The sequence below is a fragment of the Myotis davidii genome, unplaced genomic scaffold, assembly GCF_000327345.1.
Source record: "Myotis davidii unplaced genomic scaffold, ASM32734v1 scaffold358, whole genome shotgun sequence".
NCBI lineage: Eukaryota > Metazoa > Chordata > Mammalia > Chiroptera > Vespertilionidae > Myotis > Myotis davidii.
In genome coordinates, this window is record NW_006290768.1 from 529,906 (window position 1) to 531,077 (window position 1,172).

At 68.8% G+C, this 1,172-nt stretch overlaps 1 protein-coding gene across 1 annotated transcript in view; it reads right to left on the reverse strand.

Annotated features, from left to right (window-relative positions):
• Positions 1–931: 931 nt before the first annotated feature.
• The window catches only part of POLD1 (polymerase (DNA directed), delta 1, catalytic subunit), a 31,185-nt gene continuing 30,944 nt past the window's right edge, over positions 932–1,172 (reverse strand). The window contains exon 23 of the mRNA XM_015563999.1: positions 932–1,118. Within this exon, the coding sequence (XP_015419485.1) occupies positions 1,013–1,118 (106 nt within the window). The 3' untranslated portion in view covers positions 932–1,012. The remainder of the gene's footprint in view (positions 1,119–1,172) is intronic.

A 1,172-nucleotide genomic window follows, 5' to 3' on the forward strand; every position in this document is an offset into this window, starting at 1 on the left:
AGGTCCGTGGGGTCCAGGGGGAGACAGGAGGACGGAGGAATCAGAGGTGGGAGGGAGGAGAGACCCAGAGGGGCAGGTGTGAGTGTGGACACCCCCCCAGTGAGGCTGTCAGCCGAGACCACCGCTGGGGGAGGCCTGGCAGAGGGGCAGGGGATGGGGGGGCCGGGGTCCTGTGTGCGGGTTTAGGGGCCCCACTCACTGTGCAGCCTCCAGGGCGAGCATGGCGGTGCCGGGCTGTGTTCACTGCTGGTGGCAGCCGCCACCCCTATTTATACCTTGGCCCGGCCCCCTGGGGGCAGGGGTGCCTGAGCTCAGCCCTCCTGGAAAACCCCCTCAGGGAGGGGGCCAGGGGAGGGGGCCGGATTGCACAACCTCTGGGTCACGTGGTGGGGAGGGCGGGCCCAGGAGCCGGCTGGATTTGGGGATCCCCGCAGTTGGGAGCGGGGGTAACCCTGAGGGGTGGAGGAGAGGAGCTGGACTTGGAGGACCGTAAATGGGGTCCTTGGTCAGTGAAGTGGGGGTCACAAGCAGGGGGGCGTGTCCCTGAGGAAAACCCAGCCCCAATGCGGATGAGGACCCTAAGGTGGAAACATCGTGGGTGTGACACAGAGCGGGGTCCCCTGGGTCGTGGGGAGTGGGAGCCCACGAGCCGGGGCTGCCCCAGGCCTGGAGGAAAGGGGCCAGCACCTGGAGGGCCAGCTGCCGCAGGGAGGGTGCGCTGGGCAGAGCTGTCGGCAGGGGAGTGGGTGCCCAGAGATGCCCACTCAGGCTCCGGGGGGACTGAGGCAGGCCGGGCCTGTGAGGGCTGGCAGCGGGGCGGGAGCCCAGGTGTCCTGCACAGGGGGAGGCGTCCAGTGGGGCACCTGGGGGTCAGGGCCTGACCGTGGACTTTGTCCCCCGCCCCCCCAGACACCAAACACAAAGCACCAGGTAACAAAAGGTCCAAACTTTATTAGTTCTCCACCGGTCCCCGCCGGCAGGGCCCTCCTGGGAAGCCTGAAGAAGTCAGGGGTCACCAGGCCTCGGGGCCAGGGGGCCCGAAGCGCCTCAGAAGCTGCTCCTGGTCCTCCAGGTCCTTGCGCACCTTCTTGCGCATGTAGAAGATGGGGCAGTCCCGGCTGCGGGCGGCAGGCGGGTGGGTCAGGGTCAGGGCCAGGGCGGCTGCCCGGGCT